Source organism: Hydra vulgaris, chromosome 11 (genome assembly GCF_038396675.1).
Source record: "Hydra vulgaris chromosome 11, alternate assembly HydraT2T_AEP".
NCBI classification, from domain to species: Eukaryota; Metazoa; Cnidaria; class Hydrozoa; order Anthoathecata; family Hydridae; genus Hydra; species Hydra vulgaris.
The window spans coordinates 27483739-27502469 of NC_088930.1; the positions used below are offsets into that span (position 1 = coordinate 27483739).

General features: G+C 30.1%; 1 protein-coding gene across 2 annotated transcripts in view; it reads right to left on the bottom strand.

Annotated features, from left to right (window-relative positions):
• Positions 1–5159: 5159 nt before the first annotated feature.
• The window catches only part of LOC101236768 (coiled-coil and C2 domain-containing protein 2A), a 124912-nt gene continuing 111340 nt past the window's right edge, over positions 5160–18731 (bottom strand). For both annotated transcript variants that reach the window (XM_065810640.1, XM_065810641.1), the window contains exons 27-40: positions 16627–16718; positions 16467–16554; positions 16229–16393; positions 16037–16146; positions 15743–15839; positions 10062–10160; positions 9524–9979; positions 9160–9274; positions 8947–9080; positions 8581–8762; positions 5903–5968; positions 5654–5689; positions 5507–5582; positions 5160–5428 (exon numbers count right to left, since the gene is read on the bottom strand). In XM_065810640.1, coding sequence (XP_065666712.1) covers positions 5240–5428; positions 5507–5582; positions 5654–5689; positions 5903–5968; positions 8581–8762; positions 8947–9080; positions 9160–9274; positions 9524–9979; positions 10062–10160; positions 15743–15839; positions 16037–16146; positions 16229–16393; positions 16467–16554; positions 16627–16718 — 1905 coding nt within the window. In that variant the 3' untranslated portion in view covers positions 5160–5239. The remainder of the gene's footprint in view (positions 5429–5506; positions 5583–5653; positions 5690–5902; positions 5969–8580; positions 8763–8946; positions 9081–9159; positions 9275–9523; positions 9980–10061; positions 10161–15742; positions 15840–16036; positions 16147–16228; positions 16394–16466; positions 16555–16626; positions 16719–18731) is intronic.

Below are 18731 nucleotides of genomic sequence, written 5' to 3' on the forward strand. Positions count from 1 at the left end.
GAGATTTTGTATCCCTGTGTGCAAAATGCTTATCGCAAAGTTTCACTTTTAGAGATTAGATGTTTTAGCGATTGTTTCATCAAAAGCTGTTAGTCAACTCAAAATTTCTGGCAGAGTTTTGTGGTCATACCTAAAAAAACTTTCAATTTGTGGTATTTTGGCAGCAAGAATTTTTTTTGCAGCCTTGGGCATTGAGTTAATGCATTTTTTCTTTTTAAAATTTTAGGTCCCCTAAGAGATCCTTAAGGGCCGTCCATTAAGGACGTGACCATTTATAAGACATTTTTTGACCCCCGCCCCCCTTCCTTTGTCACCAATTGTCCTTTTTTCCTATACCCCCCTACCCTTAAAAAAGGACGACATAAAATTGAGCCCCCCCTGCCCCTATAAATATCATTCAGAATCTGATTAGGTATTTCCACGTATGTTTTTGTTCTTTTGCCTTTCTGAAAGAAAAAATAAATTATTTAATATTACTTTAGTCTTATCCAGCATATTAAATTTAATCAAAGTGTATCATGGAAACTTGCCTTACTCATCATCTATCCAAGGATTTTTTTAAGTGATCGTTAATTGATATGATTGGAAAAGAACAGTCCGGTTTGTCTGAAATAGTTGAATCATTCGGAATATGAAGGCCCTCCGTTTCGATTTCGTCCTCATTGGACCATTCAGCAAAGGCCGCGTTCTCATCAACTACGGCCATTAACTCTTTTTTGCGCTTGGCGGCAATCCGAACAGGCCTGACTTGCAAAAGAGTAATAGCCATTTGGTATAGCCGAGGCAAAGTACAAGTTACAGTACTTGCAGATTTTCTGAGACAAACTTGATTGCACAGAGGGACAAAACAGATTGTAAGAAGGAGGTTTGAATGATTTTAATGATCGAGGAATGGTGCTCTGAATATTGGAAGCGATAAGAAAAAATGCTGAAGAAAAACGATTCTTGCTGGCAACGTCTGAAATGGATACAGCTTTCAAGCCATCTTCTGACTGGCTGATTGGAATAGGTGGAGGAAGAAATCGACCAGGAATAACATGGAAGTAAGAGCTCCTTTTCAAAGCGCAACATCCGGGATCTTCAAATTTTACAATTTGAGTGAAATATTGACTGGTACGCACATGAGAGGCAAACCTGTCTTGATCCTTTGATAAGAGATGATGGACATCGAGCTCTGTCTTTTTTTCTGGATCGATATACTCGGCCACCGTTGGAAACTGGTCAATCATCAGATTTGAAAAGACCGAGGCACAGCTCTTTCCAGCAAATTCAAAGTTCTGTTTCTCCAAAAGAAGATCCACTGTTCTGCCTTAAATATAAGTCGCAATGCAGATAGTTAACTCCTTAAGCTTTGTATATATATTGTATTTTGATATAGAATTGATATTAAAAATTAATTTGAATACCTTTAGATTCTAGATGAGGTTCATAATGATCATAAGGTAGGATCAATCCCGCCAAATCTTTACTCAGTGGAGCCATCCTTTTCTCGGCTAGATTGAAAACACTCCATCCTGGCGCATTATACATGATGAATTAGGCATCCAAATCATTTGTAAGGAAATGATGAACTGCTGTAAACAAAATAGATATTTAAATTAGAAAAAACATAACTGTATTGATAGACCGCAATAAAAAATTTGAAAAAGAAGGCTATACCAATTTCGATGACTTGAGCGTATAGTGGATTTTCAGCTGGTCCACCATCAACACTGAAGACAACCACTAGCTTGACCAACTTGGTCAAAGGATCTTTTGTGATAGAATCTAACTCTGGCAAAATCAAAAGTTGTTCAAAGTCCAATCCTTAAGCATATGATGTTGATGACGAATGCTTTCCGGATCGAATAGCAACATAAGTGTGACTGGAATAGGAAACTGCGTCAGATTTTCCAAGCTCATCTGGTTTGATTGCAATACCTGCGTAAATGGACGGGATTAGTTTGTGCTTTGCTGCAATTACCCAATCATAATCAGGAAGAGAAACTCGATATTCCATATGCATCAACATAGGAGCGTTTTTGTTGGCAGCGGTGATTCCTATAGGGATCCAAGCTTTATTGTCTTGACTTATAAAGCACACATCCTTGGGGCCCGAAAAAGAGCAAACTTCTTCCACATTCTTTATAGTTGCTGTAAAAAATGGACCATCCACGTGATTTAAATGGAGGTCATTTTGAGCCCGCATCAACTTAACTGGAATCGTGCGGATGTGTCTCTTTCCTTCAAGCGAATTGCTCCGTTTTGGCAGCAAACGAGTATATAAAGCACTTCTGCTAAGATTGTAACCTCTCCTTTCGAGCTTGGGACCAAGCTCATCCAACAATTTTAGGCTCTTTAAAAGCAATTAAAAAAAAATCAGGGAATAAGTTTAGAGGCTGAAAGGTTATATTGAAACCTTTTTTTTTTAACTTTTGATATTTAGGTGCCCCAAGAAGTCCTAACGGTCTTATCACAGAGCACCGCGGAAATGCACTTAACTAGGAGGTTCACGCCTCCTTCCTTACCGTGACGCGAATATATGACTAAAGTTCGTTTTGAACCTGGATCTTCTGCTTCTTAAGCAAGCGCTCTAACCACTGCGCCAAGGCCGCACACCAAATATAGACCTAACATAGTTCATTAAAATTATTTATTATCTAAAGTTGTACTCTCACCCTATACACTTCAGATTGTCTTTTCTCGTGGGCAGCAGATCCATGTTCTGCAAGTTGAATGATGACACGCAATATCTCAGATTATTCTACCTCAATATTAGGGCGCCAGATTCCGTCACGTACTTTAAGAGCTTTTTTCACTACCAGGTGGTTAGCGAACACCTACAGTACCGAAAGACCTATACAAACAAACTAATGTTCATTTTCTACAATATTATTATTGTAACTTATTTTTATATGATGCAATAAATATTACCTAATTTATGGATATTACCTGAAATATTACAGCTTTTTTCTGAAATATTAGCTGAAATATTACAGCTTTCTTTTCAGCCCTGAATTTTTGTTTTGACTTCATATTGCCAATTAACTTGTTTAGATTACTCGTAAGCTCCTAGACATTGGCCTTCTTTTCTTTAATGGTTTTTTCTTTAGCATTGGTCTATAAGCCACTTCTTTTTCTGCTCTTCATAGCAACTATTTCTTAATTCAAAACAACGATCTCTGCTTTGATTGTGTCTTGAGCATGAGTCTTCGCCTTCTTCGTCTCAATTTGAACTGTGCTCAGAATGTCGTGTTGAAAGACATCTCACGTGGCATCTATTGGCTTAATAATAAATTGATTTGAAAAAAGCTGGGAATCTAAAGAGGAAGAACTGGCATGGGAAGTAATAGATTGCTTGTTTGATGGGCCCAAAATAGCATTAAAGAACCTTTTTGTTTCAAGACCATTGAGGTATACTTTTGGATCAAAGTCTTTACTTGAACCTCCAAATCTTGCTTTTTCTTGATCTCATTCCATATTTTATGGACTTTTTTTTAACTATTGGCTTTATTCTCGAACGGATGAGCATTATTGTAAGATTTTATAAGCGAATTTAGAAGACTATTTTATCCATCTTTTAATATACAGACAACAAAAATCTTTGACACTTGCCACACATGGAAAAAAAAAAAAAAAAATGCTTTATGTAATGATTGCTGCACAACGTACTCCCTTTGGATAACCATTTGTAATATTCGCTTAAGACAATCATTATTAATTGCTACACAAGCAATTCCCTTCAGACAAATATTTGTAAAACTCTATTTAAAAATCATAAATGATATCAACACTTAGTCCTTGGGGACGAATTTCGCAGAAAGAATTAGCAAAACCCGTAGCGATCAACTAATGATATATATGATACGAGAAACTACCAAGGGTTGAGCAATATATAATTAATTGTAATATATTCAATATATTTATATATACAAAAATAAAATTTAAATAAATATGGACATGAATTTCTTTCCTATATTACGATAAATAAAAGCATAACATTCCCCTGCGTTAACTTCATAAAAACACATGTTAACATAAAAAATGTCATGTAAAGTGACGTCCTTTATAATCTGGACCCCCTTCCCCTTATTGCATGACGTCCTATATGAGTGGCCCCTTACGGTTACAGAGCACCGCGGAGCAGCATTTGGAAAAAGTTTCACGCCTCCTTCCTTACTGATGTTATAAAACTTGCCTAGAGGTGGCTTTAAACCACGGATCTCTACCTTCTGAGTCAAGCGCGCACTGCGGCTGCTAAAATTTAAGAATTTAAATTTTCTTTTTTGCTTTTAAATGTCTTGTAAAAACTGTTGTTGCTGATTAAAAATAGTTTTACAGAGTTTGCATTTAGAGCTCTGCAATTTTTCTGAAAATTCAAAATAGCCTCGAAATTTGAAATGCCTCAGAGCTTCTAATTGTGCTTACATATTTAAACCTATCCATATTTATTAATTCGAACAACTAAAACTTTTAGTAGTTCAAAGTTATATTCGTATATATTATATTCGCTCAAAGTTATACTTGTCTTATACTTTTTAGTTAAGCAATAATCTATTGTTCATTACTTAGTACGAAAGTTTTAATTATAAACGAAAAAAAAAAGATATTTAAAAGGTCTTATATTAAACTTGGACAAGTTGGGGCAAATGATTTTTTTCTTTCTGTTTTTATATATTCCTACCAATGTGTATTTGTTACATTATAACTTAATTAACTATTTTTTAGCTAGTTTTTAGTAATATTTGTTTTTTGGGGGGCTTTTCTGTGCCATTTTTTATGGATTTTGACTCACAGTGCGTCGTTTCGATGTTAGTTCAACATCGCTCAACAGCGAATTACATCGGAATGATCTAACATTTACTATTTAAATATTGTAATACTAACATTTTTGACACCCGCACTAGTGAGAAACTCTGAACATTTTTGACACCCGCACCAGTGAGAAACTCTTAACATTTCTAAGACAACTCCAAACGTATTAAAAACTTAACTATATAGCATATTGCATTAAAAACCCTTCGCATTTAGATATTGTTAGACAACATATTGCATTAAAAACTCTTTACGTTTACACTTAAAGATAACAATGCCACTTTTACAGCGAGCTGTTACTTTTAAACATTGTAAGTAATTTGTCAATTAAATGTATATTTTATACAATATATTAAATAAAACAATTGGGTATAATAAATATATGTTGAATAATACATTTTTTAAACATAAATTTATAAAAAATTTTTTTTCTGAAATCGATGAGCTACTTTTTCCGTAGAAGTCGCCCTATATATATCCAAATAGCAAGAACACCACTAGGATACGGATGTACATGAACAGCTAGTGCAAATTCAATATCAGGATCATCCGAATTATGAATACCGGTTCCATAAACCCGCTCTACAATTGTCGATGAATCGGTATAAGGCATTTGAAGAGAAAATCCAATAAGCTAAATTTGTTGGTATTTTTTAATAAAAAATTGAACTTTAAATTTTATGACAAGTGTAAATGTTAAACAATAAAAAACCTCATGTGAAGATAAAAACTGTTGCAAAGGTAAACCATGGTCGTCAGTTCCCGAAATTACTAATCTCGATTCCATACTGAAATCATACAAAAATATCAACAAAATATCTAAATAAAAAAACCCGGAGAAAAACTAAAACCTACCAACCTGAGAAGAAGAGTCTTAAATGTTTGTGTACAAAACCTAAAAAGCAAAAATTAAAAATAGATTTAACAATAAAAAATTGCAATAACCAAGATACAGCAAAAAATTATTTAAATTAATCGCAACACAAAAACAAAAATAAAACATCGATAATATCAATATCAATTTTCTCGACTAGGAGCGAGATTAATAAAAGTTGTATGTTTGACGATATTATCTCTTTAAATGATTAATAAAATTTTATTAAACAACCTGTTAAACTTAGTTATGAATCTTGGGCGCCATTCCATAAGCTTCTCTCGAAGAAGGCGTTCAAGCCTAAAAAAGGTCAAGAAATCAAAAATTTTAATTATATATCTTTTATTGAAAAAACATTTTTCAAATATAAAGATTATACAAAACCAACAAAGCTGAAGAAAATTATTCTTCAAGTTGCTAAGTTACTAAGAAATTAAAAAATAGTTATAGAGCTAAAACACATTTAACAAGACTTAAAACACTACAAATTATAAATCAGAAAAATACGATAAAAAGCTAAAAAAACTTTTTAGAAATGAGCAATAAGCCACTACCAAGTTAAAGTCAACACTCGGCTCACTTTGGGAAATGTTATATTTATATTGAATAAAACTATTTTCAATTTAAAAAATTTTAAAACTTTTTTTGGGGAAAAACATAACTAATTTCATTTTTATGGTTTCATTTAAGTATTGCGAAATAGAACAGAACGTCGCTTAAAATGTTATTTTCGCGTCATAATTTTTTTTTTTTTTTTTTTTTTTTGTTATTCACCTCCTCAAGGCCATGAAGGCCACTACAGATGAGGAGGCTACTCAATAGTGGTTATAACCCTCTCTCAACTCTATAACTCCGAAACACGAACCTCAACGAACAAGGCCGCTGCGCGGAGAAACAAGTTGAAGTACAAACATATTGTTTAATATTTTTTTAAAATTATTTCAAACCTGTCATTTGGTATAACAATAACAAGCTCGCCATTTTTAAATGCGTTTCCATTTTTTTGTTGAGAAAAGGTTACTTTTTGCAATGTTTAAAGATTTATAAGATCTAATACGGATAAATTAACTATATTAGCCAATTAATTAGAAACCTCTATAAAATAAGGTACAAAAAATATTTCAAAAAGTAATTGCAGCTGAAAGATCTAAAGCTTCAAAACATAAACACGGTGTTTGTTAATTGGAAAATTACCTTTTAAAGTTATTTAATATATCAGCATGCAGACGTGAACTTCCTCTTTTAATTTGTGATGACAGGTTTGAAATAATTTTAAAAAAATATTAAACAATATGTTTGTACTTCACCAAAATGAGTTGCAAAATGAGTTGCGGTTAGTAAAAAGTCTTTATAAAGTTGCTCTTAGACTTCTTCATAAGACAATAGAGCTTGTTAAAAATCAGACAGACAATATACAACAAACTTTCAAAATCTTCAAACAAACTCTTATTGCTGTCTTTAAAAAAACTTCTTATGTTTCAAGATGATGAAAAAGATAAGGGTTCAAGCTATTAAGCAAGTTTTGCACATAAGGTAATCAAGAAAAGTAAATCCGGAAGTTAAACTAAAAATCAAAGCAAAATTAATTATTAAATTTAACGCTGGTACATGGAGTGGTTTAGTTGATGCTTCTTTAATTAAGGTCGAGCCTCCGACTTCTATCTGATTTCATCATTTGAGTTAGAAAATGCTTTGCAAAATTCTAAAAAACCTGTTCTTACGGATTAACCCAACAATTCACAATCAGTAGAAAGGTCCGTGAAGCTTGTATCATAGAAATCAAAGATAGTTTATAGTCAAGTTAAGAGATACAACTTTATCCTAACTAAAAACCAAAGCAGAGCAGAAAATAAATGTAATTCATCTAAAAATGATTACTTTATACCTTTTTCTTAAGAAAATATATATTTTTTCAATTTAAATTTGGTTAACATACCTAGGTCCGAAGGCATCCTTGACTTGACTACTGTCAAGAATTATTTTTTTTAAATGACAAGTCTCTCTCAACCCTTAACTTCGAAATCACCCTTGCGCAGAGAAACATGTTAAATGTAATTCTGTAATTCCAAAAATAAGCGGTGGCTAAGGCAGCCAGAATCAAAATTTGAATGGAAAAAAAGGTATTAAAAAAGTGGGAGTGGGGGTGGTGGTATGCGGAGGAGGCCATCGCCCCTCCTACGCCAGTGTTTAAGATTATGTGGTAAATATTCATTCAATAATATTCAAATATTCTAATGGAAAGAATATTTGTATCAAAGTTTGTACTAAAGTATATAAATATTGAGAATGCCATAAAAATGAATAATTCAATGAAAACAAGAAAATACTTAAAAACCTTAAAACCATTTCACCCTTACTCCAGTTGTTTTGAAATTTTCAGGATAGTCTTATATTAGTATGTACAACATACTAATATAACATATTTTGGTAGTGGCCTAATGACCAGGTGACAAAATTTTATTTAGAAATAAACAATTGCTGTAAAACTTTCTTAGAAATGAACAATTGGTGTAAAAAGATGCAACTTAACTGAATGACATATAAGAGTATAATTTAGAATTACAGTTTTTATAAGAATAAAGTTTGTTAGGTGAAACAAAAAATGATAGACTATTTTAGCAGCAATCCTAGAGGTATTTTCAAGAGAAAAAGAAACAACCTAACAACGATGAAACAGGGGATCATGATCAATAATGCGATATATAAGTCACAAACGTCACTCAAAAATAATTGTTAGATGGGTAAAATAAAACATAATTGGTCACATATATTAGAATAAAAATCAAAAACAGAACATTCTTCAAAAGATGGCAAATAATAAAAAAAATAAAGGTGTCAAAGTAAATTGGTGTTAAATAAAAATTTATAAAGAATAGTTACCAACCAGATTCCAACCTGTTAAAATAACTTACTTATCTGAAAGGTCAAGAGTGTATTGTTGATCTATTGGATGATATACTAGCATTTCTTCTTGAACAGACCCTAAACCAGGGTAAGGAAAAGTTTTGCTAAAAAATGGACGCCAATATTTCTGGTTTGTTATTTCAAAGTTAAGTTTTGATGGATGCTCCTCATTTTGAATGTTAGCAAATATCTGAAAATATTTGTATGAAAAAACTCTTACATTTGAATAAAAACTCATAATTATGAACAAAGCACAAAAGATTACTTCTTTAAGTACTGATCATAAGAAAAATAAATAAAATTAATTAAAATTAATAGTTAATAAAAATTTCTATTAAACACATTCTAAAGAATTGCTGAAAAAACAAACCTACATTTCTATCATCTACAAGAGTCCCAATAGAAATCAAAGGGCAATATGTATTTTGTAATTCGTAACTTTCTCCAGTACTAGCATTCCATAAACAAAAAGTATTCATTTCTTCACATAAAACATATGCTGTTGAACCTTGAATTAAATGATATGTTCAGAGAAATAGTTTATTACAGTCACAAAAGTATCTATGACATAAAAAAATACAACAAACCTTCTGGAACTCCGCTTCCTAGCACCAAATAAGCTCGCAGACCTAGCCAAAGAAAATAATTGCATAGCAGGACTGCATGCTCTTCTTCGTCACCAGATAACATTTGCAAAAATTGCTGCAAAAAATAAAAAATCCTTTTTAATTATTTAAAAGAAAATTAAATAAATAAAAATACTTTAACTTGTAAAAGTAGTCGAAACCACATGCACGAATAGCAACAAAAAAAGTGATGACAACAAATTACAATGCTTGCATTAAATGATGGAGATGATGAAAACATTTAACAATGATTACACACAGGTAATATGCAGGGTTAAAGGTCATAAATATAGATAAACATATATAACTTTTAATAAAAATTTACATCTGAAGTTGTCCATATATCACAAATATCAGGAAACTGAACCGAATCAGAAATAAATGGAATAAGTGAGACAAATCTTGATAATAACTTAATTTTTTGAGATATTGGAACACTTTCATCTAACATTAGTTCATCAGGGGGTTTCTGACGACGAATAAATCTAGACAAAAAAACTTTCTTTCCAACTATGTCAGTGACCATGGCTTTGTAATTGCGTCTTGGAAACTTATTTCTCAGGTCTGCTAACCAAATCTGACTATTATGAACAAGCATATCATCTTCATTAGTTTCAAATTTTTCAGGGAGATGTGGAGCAGGCTGCAGTTGAGGTTCAATTGTAATAAATAGTTGAATAAGTGTTTTATGTTTAATCAATTGGCTTTCTTTATTTTTGTCATAATCGCACCTATATCCAAGCAAGATAGGTGGTGTATTTATCTCAATAAAACCATCTACCTATTAAATCAATAAAAACTAAAACTAAATACAAATCCTAATTTATTTCCAAAATTAAAATTAAACAGTGGAGAAAAAATACTTTTGAATTAAAGTAAACAGTAGAAAATGGTACTTCAACACTACCCAACCAACGTTTTTCAACTCTCTGATGAATATTTGTTTCTCTCTCACGCTGATCCTATTTTTATAACAAAAAAGAATAATCCTTATTTTAAATTTACGGGAAAAAAAGATTATATTTTAAAAAATAAAAAAAAATAAAAAAATAGAATAACAAAAAAAAAAAAAAATTTTTAAAAACTTGAGATTCAAAAATTAAATTAACTTAAAAAAATTTTAAATTAATTTAATTTAACTTTTAAGTAAATATATTAAAAACAATTTTCATTATATACTTGCCTAATATTTCTCAATTTTAACTTTACTACAGTAAAGCAACTACATTAACTGTAAGATAATCCAGTGTGTTGAAATCCGTTTTAATATGTCAAAGACTATGTTCAACTTTTTAAATCAATCATCACAATCAATTTCTTTATTACAGGGGCGGATATGCACATACATTGGGGTGCTTAAGGACATTCATTTATTAATTTTAGTAATAGCAAATGATAAGATCCATTTGATTTTGGTTAAAACAACAATAAGAAAAAGTAGATTGGAATATTCCTTGACATTTAGAATAATGTAGAAAAGTATTAATTTAAATGCATGTTGCCGTACAAATTGGCTTCTTGTTGTGATTGAAAAAGTATTTTTGGCTATTGTTTTAATCTTTATCAAATATGATTTTAAAATATGATTTATGAAAATTGCGCAATTTTCATAAATCATGTTTTAAAATTTATGTATATTAGTAATTTTCAAAAATAAACTTTTAAAACAGTAAATATCAAAAATGACTAAGGTGCAATTGCTTTAGCAAAATAGAAAATCAAAACATAGCCGTTTTAAAAACTTTTTTAACGCAGCCATGGCACAGTGGTTAGAGTTCTGGCTTAGAACCAAGAGGCACAGTGGTTAGAGTTCTGGCTTAGAACCAAGAGGCACAGTGGTTAGAGTTCTGGCTTAGAACCAAAAGGTCAAAGGTTCAATGCCCATTCTAGCCCAATAAGTGACATTGGTAAGGAAGAAAGCGTGAACTTTCTAGTTAAATGGTCTACTGGGGTGATAAAACCATAAAGTTTATTTTTATGTGGTAATTAAGCTGCTTCTTCTGTGGTAACTAAGCTGCTCCTTCTTAAAAAATTTACTACCCTTTTGTTTTTTCTTTGAGAAAATATCTTTATCAGACATTTGATGAAGCCACAAGTAAATTTCTAGTTTTGTGAAAAAGATAATAAAGAGTATTAGTTATTGAAACATTTTTTAACTAAAACTAAAAGATTAAAAGATCTGAATACTTAAGATAATAAAATTTTTTTAAGGCATTTATTTTAAATACCAATTTTAAAACTGCCAGAATTAAAGAATATAAAAGCTTCTCACAATTGATGAAACTCAGTGAACCAGGATGAAACTCACTGAACCAGGAGGCCTTTTTGACAAGAACTTTGTCATTCTGTTATTATTATATTTTTTAATATTTAAACATAAAATGTACTTTTATATTACATAAATATTTTAAGCAGTCCTTTATCAACAACTTGACTAAATTTTTTTTAGCAGTCTTCAATCAACAAGTAAACAAAAATTGGCAAAACCTGGAAGACCATCCACAAAATTTATACAAAAATCTCTTTATGGAAAACAGTTGGCAAGTACCACCAACCATGAACCAGAACCCATAACAAATGCAGCCTTCCAGCAGGAAGCAAAAGAGGGTTATCTTATTCCTTAAGTAAGAAGTCAGTCTGAATCTTCAACTGACAGAGCAGTCAAGGTCGGAGCCAGAGCTTTTAACATTGAAGAAGAAAACACCTTTGCAATCATTCTATACAAACATCTCTATAACCAAAGATTGAATGCCTAAACTCAAATACCAACATCTGGGCAGATTACAATCTGGTAATGGTAAGTTATTTAAATTTTATAGCTATTTTATTATTTAATGAATAATTTTTTCAATCCTAATTAACTAATCATTTTATACTAGTTCACATATTATTTCATTTATTTATCTTTAACTATGTACCGGTGCTTGCTGCCAAGTATCAATGTAGACCAGAAAGAATTTAAAGTACTGGACTTAGTGTGTTGGTCCCATTAAAAAACCTCATTGAACCTACATCTCACACTGCTTAAAGGTATTTATATTCAAAACATAAGTCATGAGTTTGGTAAAAAAGTAGTTAATTTATCATTTTGCTTAAAGAAGTTCAAGAAATGGTTGAGGAACTAGTAAGAAATGGTTGAGAAACTAGCAAGAAATGGTTGAAAAACTAGCAAGAAATGGTTGAAAAACTAAGGATGCGGATCCTTTTCCATGTTCATGCAAAAAGTAAAAACTGATAACACTTTAGATGGAAGTACCTACTTAGTCAGCCAAATGGTGGAAAAATATGCAAGTTTTGATGCGTATTCCTAAAACAAGAGAAAAAAAATGCACATAAAAAAAAATGTTTTTTTTTTTTAGTTAAACATTACCTTCAAACCACTCTTCATAATGCTGGATGGAAAGGTTTTATATGTTTTGAATGAAAATCACTATGTTGCTGCTTGTTCAATTTGCTATTAAAACTCTCGGCAAATTACTGACTCATCTGGTGACTCCTCACCTAAAGAGGGCTCTTTGAAATAAAATGCTAGCATTTCGCACTTTAGAATTTTGAAATTTGAGTCTATTCTTCACATTAGGTACAAGCAGGACATTAAGAAATTTCATATGCGGCTGTCACTTGCAAAGAAAAATCAATGGAATGAGCAAAAAAGAATTGTTTGAAGAAGAGTTTTGACAAAAATAGGATTGTGAAACAGCGCCAAGATAAAGTAACAGGCCCAACAACCACTAAAAATGTTTTCCGCACAGCCTTTTTAAATCCAGCTAACTTATTAAGAAAATTAATTAAAAGAACTTCATTCTCTCTTTTTTGAGTTAAAATAACTGCTTTTAATATTTAGAGACACTGAGATTAGTCAAGTTGCCCTTTAGCTAGTCAAAAACATTTTCACTTTGGGGAACTCTAGCTCCTGGTTATGTCCTTGATGCTGGAAATTTTGGATATCTCTGTAAAAAAAATGAAATAATTAGTTTATTGACATCTCTTGGTATCCAATTTTTACAAAACTTCACAAATTTCTTTGCCATGGTCAAGGAATTATTAAAAACTGGATTTTTCCTACCGGGTTGATTAATAAAGAAGCTGGAGAAACAAACAACAATGTATTGAGCCATGCAAAAAGCAATTCACAAAGAACATGATTGTCAGACTTGTTTATGTGTCTTACTCTCGAGTTCCTAATAAAAAAAAAAAGAGGGAGGGGGGTATTTATTAACTTTTTAAAAATTTTCCCACCCACCCCAAGCTTATTAAGACCCCTCCATTTATTAATTTTTACTTGTTATCAACAACAACAAAAAAAATTCAGTGAAAATCTGCCTTTAAAATTAAAAAAAAAATTATTTCAGTCACTGATAAAAACAAAATTTTTCTGTGTAAACAGTCTTTAAAAATCACTGAACAAGTAAATTTTGATTTATCGAAAATGAGCTTTTAATTTATTACTCACCAAAATTATGAAATTATTATAATACAGGTGTTAGAAAATGCGCATTTGACTGCAAGCCACGCTAGATTTAAATAGTTTTTATATTAGTTTGGATTTATAAACTGAAATTTTTTATAAAAAATACTTATATTGTAACATAAAAAATTCCTACTCTTCCCTTTTAATAACCCCCCCCCCCCTCTCTTTATTAGATCTGAACTAAAATTCCCGTCCCCCTTGTATTAAGGACTCGAGAGTATGGACATCAGTGACCCGCTCATTTAACCCCTGTCACAAAAAAATCAAGCTTAGAAGAAACAGCCAACAATTTCAAAAAAATCAAAACTAAAAACTCCTTTGTTGCAGCTAGGAGGAATCAACTTTCAGAGTCAGATGCTGACAATTTTAAATTTAATGATCATGCAGCTTTTTGTAATTTTATAATTAGTTTTTATGATTCAAAGTATTCTGTGGTAACTCTTGTGCGGTAACTCTTGCATGGTAACTCTTGTATTTTTTAAAAAACTGCCACGGTGCTGTGTGCATAAAATAACTGGCTTTGATTTTAGAATATATTATAATAATCTTTCATTACTAATAAAGATTAACTCAACCAAAAAATTACTAATAAATGATTAATCAACCAAGAAATATCCCAAATTGCTACTAATGACTAGTAACAATACAAGATATTTCTTAGTTGAAATTTATTGTAGTAATTTCTATTTTTTTAAAGAAATTGGCATTTCATTATATTGCATCTGCAAATGCTAAAAAAAAATATTGAAATGTTATTTTTTTATAACATTTTTGTCATTTCATTATTTAAATATCCAAGTAAAAAAAAAAAATAAACTGACTTATTTAAAAAAAATGAACTTGGTGTAGGTGATTCAAACTATTTGAATTCTTTTATTTGGATTTAGCATGATTTTGTCAGCATATGCCAAAACAAGAGCTTTAGATGGCATAATTTTTTTCGCTTCAGATTTTCATGTTTAAAGCTAGTTTTCTCTTTTTAATATAACTTTTAAAACTCTTTTACTACCCATAATAATGAATCTAAAGAACACCATTTTTAAGCCATTAGATTAATTTTGCTCAACAGTGTTAAATTGATTGTAGTTGAAATCTTTTAAAAAAGTGCATAAAGCCACTATAGATCCTAGTTCTAATCTGCTTTGGTGCATACTAATTAAACATAGTTGTCAAAATACAACATTTCTATCAATTTTCACAAAAAGTTTAAGAATTTCGACCAAAAAAGAGCTAATAATTAAGAAAAACTACCTATAAATGATCAGAACAGATTATATTATTAAACAATGATGTTCAATTTACATAAGCAACATATTTATTTAAATCATATTCAAATCTGAACAAGCAAACACAACTTTAAGGAGATTTAAAAAAAAATCTTTAGTCTGGGTTTTTTTGCCAAAAAAAACCCAGACAAACATTTTTAAGTTATGGCAAAATTTCAAAATGTCATTCATTTTAATTTTTTATGTTTCATTCCAGAACCTGATCATATAATGGAAATACGTTGTGGTCAGCAAAATATTATACAGATGCTGTAATACTTTAAAATCGCCTTAACTACACTGAGCTCCAGTATTTAAAATGTATTTTTAAGTTCTGTATTCAATGTTCCACAAAACAAACATTTAAGCACAATAAAGAAAACAAAAACTGGATTTGATATCAAGTTTTTGAATCCTTAGATGACTTTATGAGCTTTTTTAGTAGCCCAAGACACCACAAGTAATTTGTTTCAACTAAACCTTTTCTGATCATATATCATATTTATGATTCAACTAAATATATAATCAGACATATTCAATGCTAGAGAAATGATTCCCATGCCTCATAGATACAAAATTACTTACCCCTTATCATGTGTTTATGAGTTTTCATTATATATTTTGTTTCATAGTTTTCTTATTGTCATAGTTTTAAAACAAAAGGTTACATACTATTCTAAAATACCAGAACAAATATATTTAATAAGATAAAAACTACTCATTTTTTAAAATAGTGAACTTACAAGTATAAGGTCTATTATGACTTCATCAAATAAGTTAATGAATATTTTTAATATAGTGAACTTACAAGTAGAAGGTCTATCATGACTTCATCAAATAAGTTAATGAATATTTTATCTTTTACCAAATGAAGAGAATCAGAAGAATAATCATTATTTGGTGGTCTAAAGGATGAAATTAATAGTTTAAAACAATTTTGTGTTTATTACATTTAATCAGTTGTATTCCTTACTTGTAAGTTAATAAATTTTTGTATATTATTATAACTATAAAAATCAAAAATTTTTATAAAATTATTGCTTTTCATAAAAGAATAAAGAAAGTTAAAAAGTTATTGATTTAAAATAATAAATTGATATACTTGAATGGTAATATTAAATCTTCATTCCAGTTGGGCCATGCGCCTTCACCAACACTGGTGCGCAAAAATACTCCTTGGAACATAACTTCAACAAAAGGTCGCACAAGTGACTATATTACAAAAAGAAATAAAATACTTTATGCACTTATTTAAAAGTCTGTTAATGTTTATTTTATCCACACCAAAAAAGACCTTGATTTCTGTTGTAGCTGGATTGTATCCAGAATTTTGAACTGGGCTACCAATTTCAGTGATGTGACCCTCCAATTGATTAGTCAAAGATTCAATACGTATTGGTATGTTGAAGGCTCTCACAATGTTTATTAGTACTTTAACATTACTTCCAATCGCAAGGTTCTTTTAAAATCAAAAACAAATTAAAATAATTTTTATAAAAATTTATCATTCAAAAATAAACTTTCACATTTACCTGACCTCCGATTTTTTTACGTTCTTTTCTGACAGGAAGTAAAGGACGACGAGTTTCTGTCATTTTCTTAATTCGAGCACCCAATGACCTAAAGTCAAAAAACATTTAAAGCAATTCAAAATAATGTAATTTTCATAAACTCATAATTTCAAACAGATACCCGATATCTGGTATTGCTTCCTCAACAACCACATCTTCTAGACTTAATTGACGTTTTGCTATTTGAGATCTATTATAAACTTGTTCTCTCACCTAAATAAATTTAAGTAATCATTTGTTGAGCGTAAGTAATTTTAGATAAGAATTTTTAATTAATGAAACAATTGTGAAGGTAGAATAACCTTATCTTTTTTTTGTTTTCTATTTTCTATTTTATAAAATCATTATTACAAAGGAATATAACTATATTGAGGGAGGAGGGGATATATTTTTACTTTATATATTGTCACTCTTTATATTGAAGAGGCAGACAAGGAGTGAAAAAACATCAATGAAGGCTTGAATCTTCAAAAGGAAATTGAAATTCAAATGTCTGATGAAGTTCTCAAAGAGCCATTAACTGAATCAAAAAAACTTATGTTTACAAATTATGTTTCAATTAATTAAATCAGCTAAGGAAGTAAACATTACTCATGACTTTAATGAATCTTTATAAAGCCATGGTTATTAAAGATCTTGAAATGGAACTATTGGGAATGGAACTGGGAAAATTGAAACTTCGAAGGTTTTTACGTGCAGGTCATATAACAAACATCACAAACAAACAATAGGCTATATTATTTTGTTAAAAAAATAATAAACTTTTACATTTAGTCTAAAAATATGTTTAGGAGAAAAGCTACTTGGAGTTCAGAAATTCTTTATGAAACATTCATTAAAATGCTTCACAATTGCAATCAGAAATGGAATTCAAACAATTACCAAACCAAATTAGATCAAACCATGAAATGGTTACCAAACCAACATAAATCAAACAAACAAATGATTACTAAACAACTCGCTAAAAAGATACTTGATCATCAAGCATTAAATTACAAAATCCATAAAAGTGAGGTTAAAAAAGTTAAATACTTTATTACTGATTTTAAATGAATGAAGTAGCGAAGTAGGTTGCCAAGACAATAATTATCATTTGAATTCTGGCCGGAACTGAATTTGCCAAAATCGTTGATAAAAATCTGGCCGAAATTCCAGCTGGAACAAGAATTATATTTATGTATTTTTTACCTTTAAAATTGAAAGTGTAAGCTTGCACCTCAGCATCATGGCTACATAATATATATTCATATATATATCATATATATATATATAAAACCTATTTCATTAATTTGATTCTTGTTTCATTTAAATCTAATATATTTTTTTATTTGTTTCTTATAATTTTATTCATTGAGAGTTTTAACCTGCATAATATTTATATTTAAAATCATTTCTTTTTTTTTTCTTCTATTTTTCCAATTAGGTTAAAATTAAAATATTTACAGCATTATGCATCCTATACTTTTTAATTATTCAAGATTTAAGCAACATTTAAAATGAGACTTTTCTCAAAGACAGGTAACATTTTTGATGAAAAAAGAGCTAGTTTGTTGCCCAAAACTGTATAGCAATGTATAGAAATCCTTACATATTTGATTACTGTGAATAAATTACAAATTGTACTTGTTAAGAACTTTGTATTTTTTAACTAGGTTTACCTATAGTTCTTTATTACCCTGTAAGACAATGATTTTTTAATTTAATTTACACAGTCTGTGTCAATTGTCTTAAAAAAAAAAGTAAAAAATCTGTAAAAAAGTAAAAAAAAGTAAAAACTCTGGCATTCCGGCCTGAAATATTGTAATTCCTGTTGGAACTGGAATGACCTAAAAGTCACAAATTCCGGTTGGAATGGAATTCCGGTACATCCCTAATTATCATTGAGTTGATGAAAATTATTGTCCAGAAGCTTGGCAACCTACTTCACAACTTTATTCACTTGAATATAAGATTTAATATTAATCCAAAAGTTAAAAATGTCATAAAATAACAAGATTTATGTTGAATATTTCTTTATTCCTCAGATAGTTTTTATAATTTAGTCTAAAGCCGGTAAAGTTACAAAATAAAAAAAGTTGTTTGGTTCTTCAGATATTTTTCCTGGGCTTTCACAGAGTTCCACATATTTTTCCTTGGCTTTCACAGAGTTCTGCTGTCGGGGTTCAGTCTTATGGATTTGCAAGAACTTAAAATTTCATCAACTTAATCTCTATTTATTATTTCTGA